At 46.2% G+C, this 19,304-nt stretch overlaps 1 protein-coding gene across 6 annotated transcripts in view; it reads left to right on the plus strand.

Moving 5' to 3' along the window:
- Positions 1-19,304, plus strand: part of LOC139273284 (CLIP-associating protein 2-like) — a 650,606-nt gene that overhangs the window by 364,386 nt on the left and 266,916 nt on the right. For all 6 annotated transcript variants that reach the window (XM_070889996.1, XM_070889987.1, XM_070890014.1 and 3 more), the window contains exons 17-18: positions 497-546; positions 13,145-13,309. In XM_070889996.1, the coding sequence (XP_070746097.1) occupies positions 497-546; positions 13,145-13,309 (215 nt within the window). The remainder of the gene's footprint in view (positions 1-496; positions 547-13,144; positions 13,310-19,304) is intronic.

A 19,304-nucleotide genomic window follows, 5' to 3' on the forward strand; every position in this document is an offset into this window, starting at 1 on the left:
CTAGAACCTTGCACTCTACTGTTCTTGGAACTCTAGGACCCCATCCATCAAAGTACTGTTAGACCCTGAGACCCCCAACGTTTGTCAGAACATTGAAGGGCACCAGTTTGAGATTTTCATGGAGAAATGAACGGTGTTACCAAATTCAATCCCTTAAACATCAGTAGAAATTCTGGAATCTCCGGTAATAAAAATGGAATTCAACTTATTCAGCTTCTGTGATAATCCAGCAACCACCACAATTCAGTGAAAGTAATTGTCAGCAGAGGGTGATGGAAGCCAAGGGTCAGTGATGGAAAACTATATATTGATAATATGTCAAAGATGGAGGCCCCATTAAGATGTTGGTTACATAATGGGAATGTTTTAAGTTTCTTTTTTGAAAGTATTTAATAGAATAATGTATTATGAGATAAATGGGACATATAGCATACAAATCTGTGGTCATTTATTTTCCCTGCCTGGGTTGATGTAAGCTGTTTTGGTTTCTTTCCAGCCGTGCCTTTCCTGCTAAATGGTCAGTTGCAAGCGGAGGTACATCAAGAGGTTAGTTTTATATTTAAAAATTCAGAACTAAAACTATGAAATGTTGGACAGTGTACGTTGTTTAACACTCACCTTCGTGTTTTTGTTCATGTGTATCCTACATCTTATCTCTCACATCGCAGATTGGATGCAGGGATGTTGAAGTCCCTCACCCAGAATACATTCTGTACCCTTGCTACCCTTCCAAGTGGTGTTCAACATGGAGGAGTAGTGATTCATCAGCTGAGGGCAGTAGGTGGTAATCAGTAGGAGGTTTCCTTGTCCATGTTTGACCTAAAGCCATGAGACTTCATGGGGTCCACAGTCAATGTTGAGGACTCCCAGGGCCACTCTCTCCTGATTGTATACCAGTGTGCCTCCACCTCTCGAGGGGTGTCCTGCCAGTAGGACAGGACATTCCCAGGGATGGTGATGGAGGAGTCTGGGACATTGTCTGAAAGGTATGATTCTGTGAGTATAACTATGTCCGGCTGTTGCTTGACTAGTCTGTAGGACAGCTTTCCCAATTTTGACACAAGTCCCCAGATGTTAGTGAGGAGGACTATGCAGGGTCGACTGGGATGGATGTGCCATTGTCATGTCTGAAGTCAGTGTCTAGGTCGATGCCGGGTGGTCCGTCTGTTTTTATTTTTATTTTCTGCAGCAGTTTGTTTCAACTGAGTGGCTCGCTGGACCATCTCAACTACATTGTTGTGGGTCTGGAGTCACAATAGTCCAGACCGGGTAAGGGCGGCAGATTTTCTTCTCTAAAGGACATTAGTGAATCAGATGTGTTTTTATGACAACAATCTGGTAGTTTCATAGTCACCATTACTGATGAAGACTAGATTTTATTTTTAAATTTAACTGAATTTAAATTTGAACTCTGGTCTCCGGATTATTAGTCTAGGCCTCTGGATTACTAGTCCCGTAACCTAACCACCATGCTACCATTCCAGATACTTGCCAGGGATGGCGAATTTTAGATGTACGGAAGGATTGGATAGGCTGTGGTTGTTTTCGTTGGAGTAGAGGAGGCTGAGGAGAGATTTAATTGAGGTGTATAAAATGATGATGACCTAGATAGAGAGGATATGAAGGACCTATTTTCCTTAGCAGTGAGGTCTATAACCAGGAGGCATAGTTTTAAAGTAATTGGTAGAAGGATTGTTGAGAAAAGTTTTCACCCAGAGGATGGTGGGGGTCTGGAACTCAGTGCCTGAAAGGATGGTAGAGGCCAAAACCCTCACCGCAATGAAAAAGTATTTGGATGTGCATTTGAAGTGCAGTAACTTACAAGGCTATGGACCAAGAGCTGTAAAATAGGATTAGGCTAGATAGCTCCTTTACGGCTGGTGCTGTCACGATGGGCCATAAATTTCTATGATTATATGATTTCCATGAAATGGGGTCTACCCAGAGCTTTATACAATTGTAGTATAGCTTCCACCCCTTTGTATTTCAGCCCTCTTGAGATAAAGGGCAATATTCCATTCGTATTTTAAATTATTTTTTGTGCTTGTCCACTAAATTTTAGTGATTTTTGTCGGTGGACCCCTAATTCTCTATGCTCCTTCACAATTCCAAGCTTCTCACCATTTCAAAAATATTCTAATCTGTCCTTCTTAGATCCAAAGGGGATGACCTCACACTTTCCCACATTGAACTGCATCTGCCACAGTTTTTCCCAGTCACTTAATCTATCGATGCCCCTTTGCAACTTTCTGCTCTCATCTCTTCTATTTACAATGCCACCTAATTTAGTGTCGTCAGTAAACTTAGATATACGGCTGTCTATTCCTTGATCCAAGTCACTTATAAATATAGTGACAAGCTGAAGCCCCAGTACAGATCCTTGGAAGACACCAGTAGTCACATCCTGTCAATTTGAATACATACCCTTTATCCCTACTCTCTGTCTCCTACCTCCTTACCAATTCCCTACCCATGTCAATAGGATGCCTCCAATTCCATGCTCGCTCATTTTTGTTAACAGTCCCTTATCTACCACGTTAGTTACATACTCAAAAAAAATTCACATGACTTGCCCTTTACAAATCCATGCTGCATCTCTTTAATAGTTAATATTTGTCTAATTGCTCAGTCACTCTGTCCTTAATAATAGATTCTTGTAACTTCCCCACAACAGGCGTTCGACTGAATAGGTCTATAATTTCCTAATTTATCTCTACTACCCTTCTTAAATAATGGCGTGACATTGACAATTTTCCAATCCAAGGGGACAATTCTTGAATAGAGAGATTTTTGGAAGATCATGACGAGAGCATCTACAATTTCCGCTTGTCATACTCTGAGGTGGAAACCATTGGATCTTGGAGGTTTGGCTATCTTTTGTCTCATTATTCTCCATCACCTTTTTTTTAATTTATTAAATCTATAAGTTCCTCTGTTTGATTTATTTTTACTTTTCTCATCCTCAACTGTGAAGACCGATGCAAATTAAGGATTTAGTAAGTCTGCCATTTCCTGATTTTCAATATACACTAGGTGGTCCTCTTCAATGCAAGCATACAAAAGAAAAACTATCTGTGCTTTTTAGGTTGCACACCAGCAATAGGTCACCATAGATCAGTGTATCTTAAATTAGGGTCCGTGGATCTCTGGGGTCCACAGAGACTTTGCACGGGGTCTGCCGCCTGTCCACTCTCTGCCTCCCTGCCCAGTACCCCCCCGCACTGCTGGAGCTATGGTTTTCCTTAAGCTCTGGGATTAGGTAAGTCCCACACTGCGCACCTTGTTGTTGAGACTGTGGACGAGGAGCCGCTGCCGCTGCTTGGAACTGCAAGTTGGGACCAGGGGATGGTGACAAGAGCCTGCGACGAGCTCAGCCGAGCTGCCGGGGATGGGGGGGGGGGTGGTCACAGGATGGCCAGTGGGCCGGGCCTTCCCAGAGGCCAGCTCTTCTCCTGCCCCAGGCCCTACCACAAAATCAGGGTTCTCGAGTTGCTGTCCTTGATGCAATAAAGACCGTGATGAGAAATGGAAACTTGAACTGGAAAAGGTGTACATTGCCAGTGCATATAGGGTATGAAGAGGCAGTTGTTCTCCACTTATTCTGGGAGTGTTCTGTCATTCAGTCAGCCTGTGTACTGGGATTAAGGGGGGTTTTACCGCCCCCCCCCCCCCCCCCCCCGGGTTACTCATACTGTGCTGGGTCGCCTTTTCCTCCGAGATTTGCCGGCTCATTTAACCTCTGTCTGAAGTTATTCGATTTGAGGCCAGGCTGCTGAGTTGAGATAGCGATGAGGGCATGCCGGGGATTTATGACCTGAAATATTTTGTGTGCGCAAGGTGCCCCTTTGATCATAGAATCAGGTCATTTCAAGCCTGCTCCTCTGTATAAAACCAACACTGATTCAGTTCTTGTAAATTATTCTCAGCGGCTGGCCCTGCCCCCTTACACAGACCCACAGCTCTTACTCAGTTCGCAACAAGCGCTCCCTACCGGTCGAGCCGATTTCTTGTGCCATCCTCCCAACACATGATCAGAGCACCTGCAAGGCCCTTCAAACACACACCTGAACGTGTTCACGCAAACATGAACAATCCCATAGTGCAACTGTTACAGAACATGCCAGGGGGACAGCTTGGCGATGAATCATGTTTTCAGCTGCATCCCAACATGTGCATGGGTGCTCATGCTCTCACTCACCTTGGTCAGCTTGCTGATAGCTTTAAAAATTGTCCAGCGCTAAGTGGCTAATAGTGGCCATCTGCTGCTGCAGAGTATCCAGAATTGGTGTGAGAAACAGGTACACCCATTTCACTGATATCTGTAAGTTAATACCTGTTTTCTTAAGAGCATTGTTAAAACACTTTACACGCAGCACTTTCATATGAGTATAATTCCGATTGGGGGGGGGGGGTCCATGATTACTAATCGATTTTGAAAGGGATCTTTTGGGGTCTGTGATTACTAATCGATTTGAAAAGGGGTCCTTCAACCAAAAAAGTTTGAGAACCACGCCCATAGATGGCCATATAGAGCAAATAAAACAGGCAAAAATCAAGACTCAGAGATACCTGAGTTTGAAGATGGTTGGTTTAAACCCCACTTCAAGAGCTGATCACATAATTTAGGCTGACAAATCAACAACAACTTGTATTTATAAAGCGCCTTTGACACAGTAACATGTCCCAAGGCACTTCACGGGAGCATTATAAAACAACATTTGACACAGAGCCTCATAAGGAGATGTTAGGGCAGATGGTCGGTAGATTTTAAGGAGTGTCTTTTAGGAGGAAAGAGAGGCGGAGAGGTTTAGGGAGGGAATTCCACAGCTTAGGGTCTTGGCGGTTGAAAGCAAGCCCTCCGGTGGTGGAGCAATTAAAATCGGGGATGTTCAAGAGGCCAGAATTAAAGGAGCACCGATAAGTCGGAGGGTTGTGGGGCTGGAGGAGATTACAAAGATGGGGAGAGGTGAGGCCATAAAGGGATTTGAAAACAACGGTGAGAATTTTAAAATCAAGGCGTTACTTAGCCAGGAGTCAATGTAGGTCAGCGAGCATAAGGATGATGGGTGAACGGGACTTAGTGCGAGTTAGGACACAGGCAGCAGAGTTTTGGACGAGCTCAGGTTTACGCAGGGTAGAACATGGGAGGTCGACCAGGAGTGTGTTGGAATAGTCAAGTCTAGAGGTAACAAAGGCATGGATGAGGATCTCAGCAGCAGATGAACTGAGGCGGGGCACAGTCAGGCAATGTTCCCGAGGTGGAAATAGGCGGTCTTGATGATGCCGCGGAGATGTGGTCCTTACCCAAGTTCGGAGTTGAATATGACACCAAGGTTGTGAACAGTCTGATTCAGCCGCAGACAGTTGCCAGGGAGAGGGACGGAGTCGGTGGCTAGGGAATGGAGTTTGTGGCAGGGACCAAAGGCAATGGCTCAGGTCTTCTCAACATTTAGTTGGAGGTAATTTCTGCTCATCTAGTTCTGGATGTTGGACAAGCAGTCTGACAGTTTAGAGACAATGGAGAGGTCAAGAGAGGTGGTGGTGAGGTAGAGCTTGGTGTCTTCAGTTTACATGTGGAAACTGACACTGTTTTTTCGAATGATGTCGCCGAGGGGCAGCATGTAGATGAGAAATTGGAGGGGACCAAAGATAGATCGTTGGGGGACACCAGAGGTACCGTTGTGAGAGTGGGAAGAGATGCTTTTGCAGGTGATTCTCTGGCTACGATTAGATAGATAAGTATAGAACCAGGTGAGTGTCGACCCACCCAAAGCTGAGTGGGTCGACACTCACCTGGTTCTATACTTATCGATCTAATCGTAGCCAGAGAATCACCTGCAAAAGCATCTCTTCCCACTCTCGCAACGTTACCTCTGGTGTCCCCCAACGATCTATCTTTGGCCCCCTCCAATTTCTCATCTACATGCTGCCCCTCGGCGACATCATTCGAAAACACAGTGCAGTACTGAGGGGTCGTTGGATGTGTCATCTTTTGGATGAGATATTAAACCAAGGCCCCTGTATAGGTAAACATAAAGGAACCCGTGGCTCTATTTGAAGAAGTTAATGGGGAATTCTCTTGGCGTCCTGGCAAACATTTATCCCTCAACCAACAGCACCAAAAACTGATTAACTGGTGTTCAATTTATTGTTGTTTCTGGGACCTTGCTGTACACAAAATGGCTGCTATGTTTGCCTAAGCTCTGGAATTCCCTTCCTAAACCTCTCTACCTCTCTTTGTTACCTCTAGACTTGACTATTCCAACACACTTCAAAATTAATTCATAGACAGTGAAGTGCTTTGGAACATCTTGAGGACATGAAATGAGCTGTCTAAATGCATATTATTTTGTTCCTTAAATGGAGTAGCATACAAAGGGCTTAAGGCATTAGTACAATGTGTTTCGCAGCTGGGCTGAGATTGTACACTATCCCCTTCGGCACTAGTCCATTACATGCATTAAAGTAAACTGCCTGCCTCCATATTTGAGTCACCGTGTCTGCACAAATATCTGCCAAAATCTTTCAATACTGTTGATCATCATCAGACCTCCTGTGACTATCCTCCACATCGCATTATAAGGCACTGCCCCTGATTGCTTTTCCATTGACAATTATATGTTGCAGCTGCGCCACAATTTGCAGGTGGTGGATGCCATTCAAGCATTAGCTCATGTCTTTTAATGGCATTTCCTCCATCAAGGGTCCTACTACCATTTTCCAGATGTTCATCCATCTGAAGCTTGTTGGCTCTACTGGAGGTGACCAGGTTCCTTGACTGCTGCCCATTACTTGTCATTGACCATTCATAGGTTGTATAATTTATTGTCATTACAGTAGCAGGTTTCAACACCTGGACAAAGGGTTTAATCAGGAGGGGGACAATAGAGTATGAGAGGAAGCTTGCTGGGAACATAAAAACTGACCGCAAAAGCTTCTATAGATAGGTGAAGAGAAAAAGATTAGTGAAGACAAACGTAGGTTCCTTGCAGTCAGAATCAGGTGAGTTTATAATGGGGAACAAAGAAATGGCAGACCAGTTGAACAAATACTTTGGTTCTGTCTTCACGAAGGGAGACACATAACCTTCTGGAAATACTAGGGGACCGAGGGTCTAGTGAGAAGAAGGAACTGAAGGAAATCGTTATTAGTCAGGAAATTGTGTTAGGGAAATTGATGGGATTGAAGGCCGATAAATCTCCAGGGCCTGATAGTCTGCATCCCAGAGTACTTAAGGAAGTGGCCCTAGAAATAGTGGATGCATTGGTGATCATTTTCCAACAGTCTATCTACTCTGGATCAGTTCCTATGGCCTGGAGGGTAGCTAATGTAACACCACTTTTTAAAAAAAGGAGGGAGAGAGAAAACAGGTAATTATAGACCGGTTAGCCTGACATCAGTAGTGGAGAAAATGTTGGAATCAATTATTAAAGATGAAATAGCAGCGCATTTGGAAAGCAGTGACAGGATCGGTCCAAGTCAGTATGGATTTATGAAAGGGAAATCATACTTGACAAATCTTTTGGAATTTTTTGAGGATGTAACTAGTAGAGTGGACAAGGGATAACTAGTGGATGTGGTGTATTTGGACTTACAAAATAATTTTGACAGGTCTCACACAAGAGATTGGTGTGCAAAATTAAAGCACATGGTATTGGGGGTAATGTACTGATGTGGATAGAGAACTCGTTGGCAGACAGAAGCAGAGAATCGGGATAAACGGTTCCTTTTCGGAATGGGAGGCAGTGACTTGTGTGGTGCCGCAGGGCTCAGTGCTGGGACCCCAGCTACTTACAATATACATCAATGATTTAGATGAAGGAATTGAGTGTAATATCTCCAAGTTTGCAGATGACACTAAGCTGGGTGGCTGTGAGGAGGATGCTAAGAGGCTGCAGGGTGACTTGGACAGGTTAGGTGAGTGGGCAAATGCATGATAGATGCAGTATAATGTGGATAAATGTGAGGTTATTCACTTTGGTGGCAAAAACATGAAGGCAGAATATTATCTGAATGGCGGCAGATTAGGAAAAGGGGAGGTGCAACGAGACCTGGGTGTCATGGTACATCAGTCATTGAAAGTTGGCATGCAGGTACAGCAGGCGGTGAAGAAGGTAAATGGTATGTTGACCTTCATAGCTAGGGGATTTGAGTATAGGAGCAGGGAGGTCTTACTGCAGTTGTACATGGCCTTGGTGAGGCCTCACCTGAAATATTGTGTTCAGTTTTGTCTCCTAATCTGAGGAAGGATGTTCTTGCTATTGAGGGAGTGGAGCGCAGGTTCACCAGACTGATTCCCGAGATGGCAGGACTGACATATGAGGAGAGACTGGATCGACTGGGCCTGTATTCATTGGAGTTTAGAAGGATGAGAGGGGATCTCATAGAAACATATAAAATTCTGACGGGACTGGACAGGTTAGATCCAGGAAGAACGTTCCCGATGTTGGGGAAGTCCAGAACCAGGGGATGCAGTCTAAGGATAAGGGGTAAGCCATTTAGATGAGGAGAAACTTCTTCACTCAGAGTTGTTAACCTGTGGAATTCTCTACTGCAGAGAGTTGTTGATGCCAGTTCGTTGGATATATTCAAGAGGGAGTTAGATATGGCCCTTATGGCTAAAAGGATTAAGGGGTATGGAGAGAAAGCAGGAAAGGGGTACGGAGGTGAATGATCAGCCATGATCTTCTTGAATGGTAGTGCAGGCTCGAAGGGCCGAATGGCCTACTCCTGCACCTATTTTCTATGTTTCTATGACCTGACACCAAAATTCTGTCAACATGCATAGTTTTGATGATGAGCATTCAAGGTCATAAGTGTCACAGTTACTGAGGCTTATGATCCTTGTGTAAAATGCATATGATAAAAACATGATCCTGTGACTTGTCATTTGACTTAGGTACGTCATCATCATCATAGGCAGTCCCTCCGAATCGAGGAAGACTTGCTTCCACTCTAAAAATGAGTCCTTAGATGGCTGAACAGTCCAATATGAGAACCACAGTCCCTGTCACAGGTGGGACAGATAGTCATTGAGGGGAAGGGTGGGTGGGACTGGTTTGCCGCACGCTCTTTCCGCTGCCTGCGCTTGATTTCTGCATGCTCTCGATGATGAGACTCGAGAAGCTCAAAGCCCTCCCGGATGCAATTCCTCCACTTATGGCAGTCTTTGGCCAGGGACTCCCAGATGTCGGTGAGAATGTTGCACTTTATCAGGGAGGCTTTGAGGGTGTCCTTGTAAAGTTTCCTCTGCCCACCTGGGGCTCGCTTGCCATAAAGGTTTTCCGAGAAGAGTGCTTGCAATATGGCCTGCCCAGCAGAGCTGATCAAGTGTGGTCAGTGCTTCAATACTGGGTATGTTGGCCTGGTTGAGGACACTAACGTTGGTGTGTCTGTCCTCCATTAAACACTAAAGGAACAGCTGCATTGCATTTCCCGCATTACTCAGATAAAGCTTTCTCCAGAAAAGCACCAGCATAGACATGATGGGTGAAATGGCCTCCTTGGAAAGACTAGCACAGTAAGCATACATATCCCAGCCATACTGGTTGCTGAACTCACACTGGCATTAATTGCTGCCAAGAAAATACTGCCCCTAAACAGTTAGACTTCAGATGATGCTGTGACTTAGCAGCATCTCAGTACCAAGAGATCAGCAGCACTTTATTACTTTTAATACTTATTTACTTCACTAATAATGGACCTGAAGCCTTGTTCTCATATAGATAATTGGAAATAAAACTCCTTCAAAGGAGAACGATTGTGACATATTGCCCAAGGGGAAATTGTTGGGCCAAAGCTCCAAATACAGACATGTTTTCATGTGAGAATTGCCCAAAGTCTTAATATAATTGTTCGTAGGGCCCCATAACCTGGAATAGACCTTTCTCCACAATTCTGTGTCAGGAAGTTTGCACAGGATTTGTCATGACCACATCCTGGTGGATCATGGTTACAAATTTCTAGATCAGCATGGACAAGTTGTAAACATCTAATGTTAACATTACCAGTGTACAGAGTCTTTGCAAAATCTTGCATAGACTGTTTACTTCTGGTTATTTCTCAGAATGGGAAATCCGTTGTACAGAAAATGAACCATGAGCCTGTAGACTGAGAGTCAAAGAGAAATAATGTATTTGGCCAATGATTTTGCCAGCAAAGGTGTACTCTGGTTCAGAAGGCATGCTTTCAGGCTTGTTTGGCATTCTTGGACCACTTAAAATGGGCATTTTCCAAAGTCACTTGCTGCCCCAGTCCAAAAGCAAATTGCTGGCTACAATAATGTACTGGGAACATCGGAACAGGTGTAGGCTATTCGGCCCTCGAGCCTGTTCCGCCATTCAATGAGATCATGATTAATCTGTAGCTTGACTCCATGCAAACCCTTTTATACCCTTGTCTAGCAAAAATCTACCAATCTCAGATTTAAAATTATTAATTGAGCTAGCATCTACTGTTTTATGTAGGAGAGAGTTCCATACTTCTACCACAATTTGCATGAAGAAGTGTTTCCTAACTTCTCTCCTGAATGGCTTGACTCTAATTTTAAGGTCATGTCCCCTTGTCCTAGATTCCCCCATGAGCAGAAAGAGTTTCTCTCTATCTTCCCTATCAATTCCTTTCAAAATCCTAAAAACCTGAATCAAATCACCCCTTAACCTTCTATATTCCAAGGGATACAAGCCTAGTTTATGTAATCTACCCTCTTAATCTGACCCTTGGAGCCCTGGCAATATTCTGGTGAATCTGCACTGCACTCCTTCTGTTGTGTATGGAGAAAGAGTCAGACTGAATACTGTGAGCCCAAAGTAACGTGTGACCGTAGTCTTTTATTGCAGGTCTCCAGAGTGCCTCTCCAACTTGTGAAGCTTTCTTAAATACCTGTGCTCCCAAGGGATTATGGGATCCCTTGGTACTCCGGGAAATGAGTCCTCTGGTGGCTGTACAGAGTAAATACAAGTCCACATATATAACACCTTCCAAGGCCAATGTTTCCTTTCTAAGGTGCGGTGACCAGAACTGTACACAGTACTCCAGATGGGGCCGAACCAAGGATTTGTACAGCTATAGCAAAGGTTCCTCTCCTTTATCTGAGGAAGAACATACTTGCTATTGAGGGAGTGCAATGAAGTTTCACCAGATTGATTCCCGGGATGGCAGGACTGACATATGAAGAAAGACTGGATCGACTCGGCTTATATTCACTGGAATTTAGAAGAATGAGAGGGGATCTCATTGAGGCATATAGAATTTTGACAGGATTGGACAGATTAGATGCAGGAAGAATGTTCCCGATGTTGGGGAAGTCCAGAACCAGGGGTCACAGTCTAAGGATAAGGGGTAAGTCATATAGGACCGAGATGAGGAGAAACTTTTTCACACAGAGAATTGTGAACCTATGGAGTTATTTACCACAGAAAGTTGTTGAGTCCTGTTCGTTATGTATTCAAAAGGGAGTTAGATGTGGCCCTTGCGGCTAAAGAGATCAGGGGGTATGGAGAGAAGGCAGGAGTGGGGTACTGAAGTTGTATGATCAGCTATGATCATATTGAATGGTGGTGCAGGCTCAAAGGGCCGAATGGCCTGCTCCTGCACCTATGCTGTCTAGTTATAAAGGTTAACATTCCATTAGCTTTTTTGATTATTTTTTGAACCTAACTACTACATTTTAGTGATCTCTGTACATGGACCCTAAAACTCTTTGGACCTCCAAAGTTCCAAGCTTTTCTTCTGGTTGAGATCAGTTGACTGAGCACAGTCTGGAAATCAAACTTTGGGATCTTAAATACAAGTTCGACCTCCCGAATTCGGCAATCTCGGGACCGAGGCCGAGCCGGTTTTCGTGTTTTTCTGGACTTCGCACCGTCTTTCTAACGTCACGAATCCGGAAACACCCAAGCCCAGGTTCAGGTATTTCCGTATTTCCGAACGTCGGGAAGTGGGGGGCGGGGGGCGGTGCTCACCGGGGGAGATGTTTGGGTCGACGGCCCCGTCGATGAGGGCGTCGGGTGAGGCCAAGCCCCCGAGGAAGCGTTCGGGTGGGCCCCACCGCCGAGGACCTGATCGGGTGGGCCCCACCGCCGAGGACCTGATAGGACGGGGCCCCACCGCCGAGGACCTGATCGGGTGGAGCCCCACCACCGAGGACCTGATCGGGTGGAGCCCCACCACCGAGGACCTGATCGGGTGGAGCCCCACCACCGAGGACCTGATCGGGTGGGGCCCCACCACAGAGGACCTGATCGGGCGGGGCCCCACCACCGAGGACCTGATCGGGCGGAGCCCCGCCACCGAGGACCTGATCGGGCGGAGCCCCGCCACCGAGGACCTGATCGGGCGGGGCCCCACCACCGAGGACCTGATCGGGCGGGGCCCCACCACCGAGGACCTGATCGGGCGGGGCCCCACCACCGAGGACCTGATCGGGCGGAGCCCCGCCACCGAGGACCTGATCGGGCGGGGCCCCACCACCGAGGACCTGATCGGGCGGGGCCCCACCACCGAGGACCTGATCGGGCGGAGCCCCACCGCTGAGGGAATGTTCGGATGGAGCCCTGCCGCGAGGAAATGCTTGGGTGGGGCCCCGCCACCGTGGAGGAGTTCCTTATCTGGCGCGAGATAGGTGGGGTCGGGCAGCCGAGGTGAAGGAGAGGGAGGCGGGGCAGGCGAAGTCGGGCCGGGGCGGTCGGTTCGCCGAGGCGGGGGGGGAGTCCGGATATCAGAACATTTTCTGGTTTCCGGATGACCCCCACCACAGATTGGCCCGGTGCCCAGATTCCGGAACATTCTGGATTCTGGAACTTCGGATTTTGGAGGTCAAACCTGTGTAATTATTCCTTACAGTCTGTTACGCAATATGGATCGTTTATTCAGTTTCTGTTATAATTGAACTTTTTGAAATGGGCAGATAGATGTTTCCTTGTGATACGAGTATGTAATTATAGCTGAGGTCAATCCATTGTTTTGTTCTATTTCTATTTGATACCTGTATTGTATTTCTTAAAATCGTGGTAATATTTTGTTTGTTCAACTTCATGATGCTGGCTACTTCTTTTGATGACTCAGAACCATTATTGCACTTGAACTTTGTTATTTTTACTAACACCTGTTAAATTTCATAATCTTTTCCTTTCCTTTCTTTCAGGCCCAAGTGCAAAGTCTGCAGCTACCCCTGGTGGTTTGCAGCGCTCTAGAAGTGACATAGATGTGAATGCTGCTGCATCTGCAAAATCACGCCATTCCACTGTGCGCTCTGGAGCGAGCCGTTTAACTGCATCTAATATCCCTGCAGGAGCCTATTCTTCACTCGGTAAGATTGATTAGTTCAGGTTTTTCACCAAAGCTTTTTTTATCTCCCTTTGCTGCTAATCGATGAATCGTTGTCATAAGGCTAAAAGTGTTTAAAATTGTGTATTGTTATCTTTGTCAAACATTGGATTTTTTTTACATCTTGATGCTAGTAGTAATATTAAAATCATCAATTAATTTATTTATGTGAAAGTGGGAAAAATAATTACACAATAGAATCTGGTCTACAATGTAGCTAGCTGATTATTTATGATTTGCCTTTTAATTGTGACATGGAACTTCATTCTAATACAGTATAATGTTACTGCTGAGAATGTTTCAGGGTTCATTTTATTGATGAAAATTTGAAGTGTGAATGTTGGCCAGGATACCAGGTGAACTCCCTGCTCTTCGAATAGTGCAATGGGATCTTGTACATCCAGACAGGGCTTCAGTTTAATGTCTCATCTAAAAGTCAGCATATCCAACGATGCAGCACTGCCTCAGTATTCCACCGAAGTGGCAACCTAGATATGTGCTGAAATCCTGCTGTGGGACTTGAACCCACAACCTTTTGACTCGATTGAGGCAAACATGCTACTAACTGTGTACTTTATGCAACCTTCAGAATTGTTAGCATTTCTCCCCATTCCCTCCTGCATCTCGCACTGGGCTGATTTCTCTAGTTTCTGTCCCATTTTCGTTTCCTGCCCCCAAGTCTTCTGTGAGCTCATCTCATCCAAAAGGCCGAACTCCTGCTCCCTCAATCCCATTTGTACGAAAGTCCTGACCACTAAACTGCCCTTCTTAACTGTTAATGGTTACCTATCGAGGGATTTTCACCTCTCTTCCCAATCCGGCATCACCAACCCCTCCTCAAAAATCTCTCCTCCACTCCTTTCTTCCGACAAACTACTGCTTCATCTCCAACCTGCTCTTCCTCGCAAGTCCTTGAATATATTGCCTACCAATTTTCGGCCCATCTCTCCCACATCTCCCTATTTGAAGCACTCCAATCAGGTTTCTGACTCTCTCAGCACTAAAACAGCCCCAATCAACCCAACAGTGACCATGGTGCATCATTCCTCATCGTCCTATTTAACCTCTATGCAGCTTTCGACACTTCACCACGCCATCCTCCAGTGCCTCTTGGTTCTCCAGCAGGGCGATTCACTGATGATTCCAGAATGTTGAGCTCCATTTACAATGTTGATAATGAAGTATGCCATTCTAACTAACATCAGAACCTGGATACCATCCAGGCTTGAGCTGATATGTGGTAGGTGACATTTGCACCATGCAAGTGCCAGGTGATGACTGTCTTGAACGAGAAAAAGACCATCCAACTCGGTCTGATCTTCAATGGCACCACCATCGCCAAGAGCCCCACCATCAACATCCTTGGGGGGTGGAGCGGATCACCATTTACCAGACCCTGAACTGGGATTCACATATTAACACTGTGGCTACAAGATCAGCATAGAGGCTGAGTACTCTGATGAGTGGCTCACCTCCGTTAAAGCTTCTCCACCATATTTAAGGCTCACGTTAAGAGTGTAATAGTGTACTTGTCTGTATGGGTGCAGCTGCAAGAACATTAAAGAAGTTCAACACCATCTAAGATATAGCAGTTCACTTGATTGGTACCCCTGCCACTGGAATACATGCTCCCTGCATCACTGCATTGTAGTTGCAGAATGAACGATCTTCAGGATGCACTGTAGCAACTCACCAAGGTTAGATTGGCAGCACTTCCCTCCTGCAACAAGAAGGACAAGCAGTAGTATCGTGAGAGCGCAATCCCCTCCAAGTTTCACATCATCATAACTTGGACATCTATCACCTTTTCTTCATTATTGTTGGGTCAGTTAGCTATAATTCCTTGCCTAACACCATTGCAGGACTGCACCCATTTAAAGAGAAGACTTGCCACCACCACCTCTGGATAACTAGGAATGGGCAAAAAATGCGACCTTGCCAGCATCATCCAGATCCTGAGAACAAAATATAGATAATTTTTTTCAATATTGGTAGGACTACCTTTGCTTGGTTCTACTTTAACCTGGTCAGTTGTGGACAGAGCATCTGTAACAATGGCTTCTCTTCCCACTCTTGTACCGTTAGCTTGTGAGTCTCTCCTTGGCTCCTCCTCTTCCTAATGCACATATTATACCCTAGACAATGACATCAGCTGACTTGGGATCAGCTTTCACAGTACACTGATTACACCAAATTGTATTTCTCCACCGCATCTCTTGACCTTTCCACTGTCCCTGTGCTGTCGCACGGTTTGGCATCCAGTCTTGGATGAGCTGCAATTTTCTCCAGCTAAATGTTATCTCCAGTCCTGTGCCATGTGGGAAATCCAGGATACTTCTTGTGTCCTGGACAACCACATGTGCAGGAAGTGTCGTCAGCTGACCCGAGCTCTGGGTTTCGGAGCTTGAGCAGCGGCTGGTGTCACTCCAGTGCATCTGCAAGGCTGAGCGCTTCGTGGATAGCACGTTTCAGGAGGTGGTCATCACACAGCTTAAGAGTTAACAGGCAGAGGGAATGGGTGACTGCTAGACAGACAAGGAGGAGCAGGCAGGTAGTGCAGGAGTCCCCTGAATACATCTCGGTCTCCTGTTCGGCGTACTGGTGAAGGCAATGGTTCCTCTGGGGAGTACAGACAGAACCAAGTCCATGGCACCATGGGTGGCTCAGGTGTATGGGTGGGGGAGGAAGAAGTGCAAAAAAGCAATAGTGATAGGAGATTCAATAGTTAGGGGAAAAGACAGGCATTTCTGTGGCCACAGACATGACTCCAAGATGATATGTTGCCTCCCTGATGCCAGGGCCAAGGATGTCACTGAGCGGCTGCAGGACATTCTGAGTGGGGGAAGGTGAAAAGCCAGAGGTCGTGGTCCATATTGGTACCAAGAGGGCTGAGGTCCTGCAGGTTGATTTTAGGGAGTTACAAAAAATTAATAAGCAGGACCTCAAAGGTAGTAATCTCCGGATTACTCCTGGTGCCATGCGCTAGTGAGTACAGCAATAGGAAGATAGAGCAGATGATTGCATGGCTGGAGAGGTGGTGCAGGAGGGGGGGCATTAGATTCCTGGGACATTGGTTCACGGGGAGTTGGGACGGGCGGGTTGCACCTCAATAGGGCTAGAATCAATACCCTTGCAGGGAGGTTTGCTCGTGCTGTTGGCGAAATTTTAAATTGCCTTGGCAGAGGGATGGGAACCTGAGCATAGAATCAAAAGGGAGAGCTGCAAACCTGGAAATGGAAGGCAGTAAACTAATTGAGTTTGGAAGGTAGAGGAAACAAAAGTGAGAAAATAGACAACAATTGAGTTTGGCAGTGCTAAATGGTATAAACTTCAATGCAAGGAGTCCAGTGAATAAGGCAGATGATCTGAGGGCACAGACAGACATGTGGAAGTATGATATGATATAGCTGTTACTGCAAAATGGCTGAAAGAAGGGCAGGAATGGCAGCTCAACATTCTTGGTTACAAGGTTTTCAGACGAGATAGAGAGGGGGATAAAAATCAAGTGGGGGTCATGCAATACTGGTAAAAGAAACAACAGCTGTGAGAAGGGATGTAAGATTTGGATTACAGGTCACACATAGATTACCCAAAGGGTCTTAGGAGTTGTAAGGCATTTTATTAAAGAGCAGCAGTTATAAGCATAATCAGATGCAACACCTGATTAAGGTAGATATAGTGGACATACAACTGCCCTAGAATGGAGCGGATGGACATTAAGACAGAGCGATGGTCTCTGTCTGAACAGATCCTGAGCTGGCGGAGGTGTTGGGCTGAAACCAGCATGGGGGTTCACCTCAGTGGTTTGAGCTTGACCAAGGTGTTAGGCCGAAGCCCGCATGAGATCCACCTTGAGGAAACTCTCTCCTCAGTCTGCCTGTCTTTTACCCATTCAAATGTCATGGGGAAAGGGCACAAATGAGGCCATTTTCTTCCTAATCTCTGTCTGAATGTCTTATTGTCCTTTCAAGAGACAGCTTGTTTATCTTTAAGGCTCCATGCTAAATCCCTTATCGTCATAGCTGTGCCATGCATGCCTGTTTTTCTGTCTTAGTTCTCTGTGTCTGCTGAGCTGGCACAAGTTTTTCTTTTATAAAATCATTTTTTCTTTTATAATTTGCAATTTCTTCGGATTCATGGGGCCTGAATTTGGTGAAGGCTGCCGTCCACCCAAGTGCTGCCCAAAACGCTGATGGCCGCCGAGGTACCTGACGGTACTTTGGGCGGGGTTTTCATCAAAGGGCGACGGGCGGCAAATGAGGGACTTATGCCTCCAATCTGAGTGGCAGCCAGCGGGAGCTCCCAATTTCGGTGGCAAAGGCGCTTGCCACCAAAGTGCCACCGAGGATGGAGTCGGGCCCTCGGAGGGTCGAAAACCTGCAGAGAAAAAGCAATTGAAAAAAAACATCGGAACACCTTCAGGAGACCCCATACAGGTCAGTCCCTGTAAAGAAAAAAATAAAAAAATGTTTACTCACCTTTTGTTTCAGCTCTTCATACCTACCATCGGGGACAGACTAGCCTCCTTGCAGCGGTCCAACCCCATTCTGCTGCCGACTCCCGCCCGTACCAATCTGGCATCTCGGCGGACGGGAGTCCAGTTACGCCACTCAGCTGTCAGCGGGCAGTTCCCGGCGGCTCTCCCCTCCCGCCTGCTCCAGACCAGATTGAAACTGACACTGGGCAGAACCCGAGGAGGAATGCCGGCGGCAGTGGGCGGTGAGTGCATCAATTTCGTGACCAAGATCTCTAACAGGGATGATATGTTAGAAGGATCATCAAATGAGACCATTTTTAAAAAAATTCATTCTGGGGTGTGGGATATGGCCCATCTCTAATTGCCCTTAAGAAGATGGTGGTGAGCCACTTTCTGGAACAGCTGCAGTCCTTGTGGTGAAGGTACTCTCTCGGTTCTGTTAGGAAGGGAGTTCCAAGATTTTGACCCAGCGACAATGAAGGGATGCCGATATATTTCCAAGTCAGGATGGTGTGTAACTTGGAGGGGAACTTACAGGTGATGGTGTTCCTATGCGCCTACTGCCCTTGTCCTTCTAGGTGGTAGAGATCGCGAGTTTGGGAGGTGCTGCCGATGAAGCCTTGGTGAATTGCTGCAGTGCATCTTGGAGATGGTACACACTACGGCCACGGTGCACTGATCATGGAGGGAATGAATGTTGAAGGTGATGGATGGGATGCCAATCAAGTGGGCTGCTTTGTCCTGGATAGTGTCGAGCTTCTTGAGTGTATTGGAGCTGCACTCATCCAGGCAAGTGGAGAATATTCCATCATACTCCTGACTTGTGCTTTGTAGATGGTGGAAGGGCTTTGGAGAGCCGGGAAGTGAGACACTTGCTACAGAATACCCAGCCTCAGACCTGCTCTTGTTGCATTTTTGTGACTGGTTCAGTTCAGCTTCTGTTAAATGGTGACCCCCCAGGATGTTGATGGTGGGGGATTTAGTGATGGTAATGCCATTGAATATCATGGGGAGGTGGTGGTTTGACTCTCATTTGTTGGAGATGGTCATTGCCTAGCACTTGTGTGGTACGAAGGTTAATTGCCACTTATCAGCCCAAGCCTGAATGTCATCCAGGTCTTGTTGCATGTGGGCATGGACTGAGGAGTTGCGAATGGAACTGAGCACTGTCGTCATCAGCGAACATCTCCACTTCTGACCTTATAATGGAGGGAAAGTCATTGATGAAGGAGCTGGAGATAGTTGGGCCTAGGACACTGCCCTGAGGAACTCCTGCAGCGATGAACTGGGGCTGAGATGATTTACCTCCAACAACCACAACCATCTTTCTTTGTGCTGGGTGTGACTCTAGCTAGTGGAGAGTTTTCCTTCTGATTCCCATTGACTTCAATTTTGCAAGGGCTCCTTCATGCCACACTGGGTCAAATGCTGCCTTAATGTCAAGGGCAATCACTCTCACCTCACCTCTGGAATTGAGCTCTTTTGTCCATGTTTGGACCAC

Source organism: Pristiophorus japonicus, chromosome 1 (assembly GCF_044704955.1).
Source record: "Pristiophorus japonicus isolate sPriJap1 chromosome 1, sPriJap1.hap1, whole genome shotgun sequence".
Classification (NCBI taxonomy): Eukaryota; Metazoa; Chordata; class Chondrichthyes; family Pristiophoridae; genus Pristiophorus; species Pristiophorus japonicus.